This window comes from Thunnus albacares, chromosome 18, assembly GCF_914725855.1.
Source record: "Thunnus albacares chromosome 18, fThuAlb1.1, whole genome shotgun sequence".
Classification (NCBI taxonomy): domain Eukaryota; kingdom Metazoa; phylum Chordata; class Actinopteri; order Scombriformes; family Scombridae; genus Thunnus; species Thunnus albacares.
In genome coordinates this window covers 866,036-869,022 of record NC_058123.1, presented here as the reverse complement: position 1 = coordinate 869,022, position 2,987 = coordinate 866,036, and the positions used below count along the sequence as shown (strand labels likewise).

The 2,987-nt window shown below is 38.7% G+C and overlaps 1 protein-coding gene across 1 annotated transcript; it reads right to left on the bottom strand.

Moving 5' to 3' along the window:
- Positions 1 to 1,106: 1,106 nt before the first annotated feature.
- LOC122968969 lies at positions 1,107 to 2,708 on the bottom strand. Its single transcript, XM_044334520.1, has one exon. It carries the CDS (start codon positions 2,706 to 2,708, stop codon positions 1,107 to 1,109), a length of 1,602 nt encoding a protein of 533 aa, XP_044190455.1.
- Positions 2,709 to 2,987: the final 279 nt, after the last annotated feature.

Here is a 2,987-nt window from a genome sequence, read left to right as displayed (position 1 = left end):
AGTATATTATTCAAGTATAATATTTCAATATACAAACTATTTGAATAACTGACCATCACACACTGAATGAACCCAGTTCACCTTGATCCGATCAGTCATCACGACCAAATCAGAATTATAATCACAACAATCTTGTGTTCACCACATCAAGATATTTTTCAATTAATCAAACGAAGCTGTAAAACTCTAATACACATGGAGACAAAAAGAACATTAAATCTGACAGTAAATTAAGTTACATTTGACATTAGAAGAGGCATTCAATTACAGGATACATCAATGATACAGATAACTTCAAGACAACAGAATGTTTCTACATTCTCTGAGTCGACTGAGCTGTAACATCTCTACAAACTGATCTTAAAGTCAAGAGAATAATAATAAAACTGTTTAACATACAACATCTTCTTTGGAGTGAAAGGATGAACTGCAGAATAATACAAAGCAATGAACTGAACCTTGAAAATCAGAAATACACAGTTCCAGAATTAGTAAATTACACACTCTTGCTCAACAATAGTTTCAATATATTTACATATTTTGTCAGAAACAAAGGTAAATATAATTTTGTGACTGTTTGTGAGAGCAGGGAGAGAGCTGAACATCACAAACTGTTGCACACAATATTAAACACCAGAGGGCGCCATCTCTCCAGAGTAAACCACAGCTGCTGATTGGACAGAACTCATGCAGTGTGTTTTAATTGCTTCCACAGTATGTTGGGTCATGTGATCATAAAATACAGTGGTTCCCAACAGGTGGGTTGCTGTCCAAAAGTGGAGCTCAGGTCCATTTTGAGAGGGTCGAGAACATTGTCAAAGCAAACTTTACACTGAAATGTGATGAATTTCCAGAACAGTGTTTTCTATCCTGAAGTGAGACACTAAAACTAAAAGTGAGAAGAAGACAGCTGCCTCACATCAAGCTGAGCAAAAAGAACATCAAAACATTTGTCTTGAAGTTGAGAAAACATGTAAGATTGGGGTTTGTTCAAGGTTAATAATATTCATGCTTTCAAATACATTTTTATAAGTTATGTTTGTTTTTTTATTGCTTCGTTTTCAGTATTAGCTTTCAAGCTAAATGACCAAAATTATGTCTGTAACTCACTTTTTAGCTGATTTAGGCAATAACATGTACCGCAGCCCTTTATTGGTCCCTTCACCCACTCGACTTTTTATCTCCTCCAGTTTCTTGATCCTCTCTGTGTCTTCTCCCTGCTTCATCTTCTCAATCAGGTAGTCCAAGTGGACATGAGTGGACAGTGAATTAGTGTTCAGGGCGATCTGCTCTAGTTGGACGACATGTTGGTAGGCCTCATCCAGCCACTTTATCTTCTCTGCTTTCAGTTCTTCCATCTCTAGTTGCAACTCTTCCATCAGGCTCTTCTTCTTTTCACCTTCTGTTTTATTCTTTTCATACTTCTCTAACATATCTTGTAGGGTCTTCCGAACTTTCTTGGTCTTGTTCACATATCTCCATCTTTCTTTCACGTGATCTGATACAGGACACTTCCCTCTACATGATGTACAGCGTCCTTTTTTTATGACCTTACACCATGATGGACTCCAGGCCAGCGTGCATCCAGGATAGTGACAGTTCTCTTCACACCGTAAACAGCAGACAGCTTTATAGTCCCACCAGTCGTCAATTTGTTCTCTTTCTGTGTATGGCTCATCAACTTCAATGGTGAAGTTCTCATTCTTCTCCATCTCCTGTTCATATTTCTTCAGAGCTTCCTGAGTCTGTTGGATTTCTGTCTGTTTTAGTTCAATCATCTTAATTCTGTTTTGCAGGTTGTTGATGCAGGCTGCCAGTATGATGCGCTCACTCAGGACTTCCACAGTTATCTTCAGTTCTTGAGGTGTAGTTCTTTCTAGGAATGCTGTGAACTGATCCATTCCTTCGATCGATGTTTCCCAGGCATGTTTTAAAGGTCTTTCTGACCTCTTTTTTATCAATTTGGTTTGGCAGTTACTGAACAGGAAATAAACTGGCTGAACAGGTTCAGTGCTCTCATCTTTTGCACATTTAATGTTTGCATCTTCCAGAGCTTGAAGAGCATTATCAGGTGGCATCCCATCTGAGTCTGTGACAAGAGCAACAATGTTTTTCTCCAGGTCGTTTCCAAACAAAGACACCACTGAATCAAAGATGTATATCAGTCGGTCACTCAGTCGATTCTCACTCGCCTTCAGCACCAGACCCACTGCATTAATTTCATGAACTCCATCTCTTAAGTGGAATAAATCATGTAATTTCTGAGTGACTACAGAGTCCTGTTCAATCCCTCTGGTGTCTCCGTAACCAGGAGTGTCGATGATGGTGAGCGAGTAGGGAACTGTTTTACCCTCAAAACCAAAGATCTCATAAACTGTCACCTCTGATGTCTGACTCTGTGATCGTTTGTCTTTCTTCTTCTCCTCTACAATCTCAAACCATTTTTTGTCTTCAAACTTTACCCCCATGACATAATTACACAAGGCGTTGATTAGAGTTGACTTTCCTGATCCGGTCTCTCCAACGAGCAGGATTGTTTTATTCGGCTTGTTGGGATCTTTTTTACCAAAGGTCCATCTTCTGAGCTTAGGGTCTTCATCTGTCTCTGGATCAAGATTCTTCTTCTTTGGTATTAGTCGATAACGAACAGGAGGTCCTTCATCAATAATAGCATTTTCCAAAACATAATCTTCTTGTTTTGATGTCATATCCGTCCTGAGAGACACAAAACTGTGTAAAAAGACAGTAAATATAATATGGTGAATATACAAAGAATCCACCATAATGTCTTAATGAAATGTGTATGAGATGCCACAGATGTTTTGATACTCACAAGTTTGCAGCAGTGTCTTCTGTTTAAGTGTTCTGCTGAGTCAGACGGTTTGTATAACTGCTCTCTGTGGATGCAAACAGAAACAATCTGATATCAGTAAGTAATCAGTAACACACAGATTCTCATAATACCTCTGTAAGAGTCAGTGGTGCAT

What these genes read in the sequence shown, in the direction of transcription:
- LOC122968969 (XM_044334520.1), bottom strand. Translation starts at nt 2,708, where the DNA reads ATGACATCAAAACAAGAAGATTATGTTTTGGAAAATGCTATTATTGAT.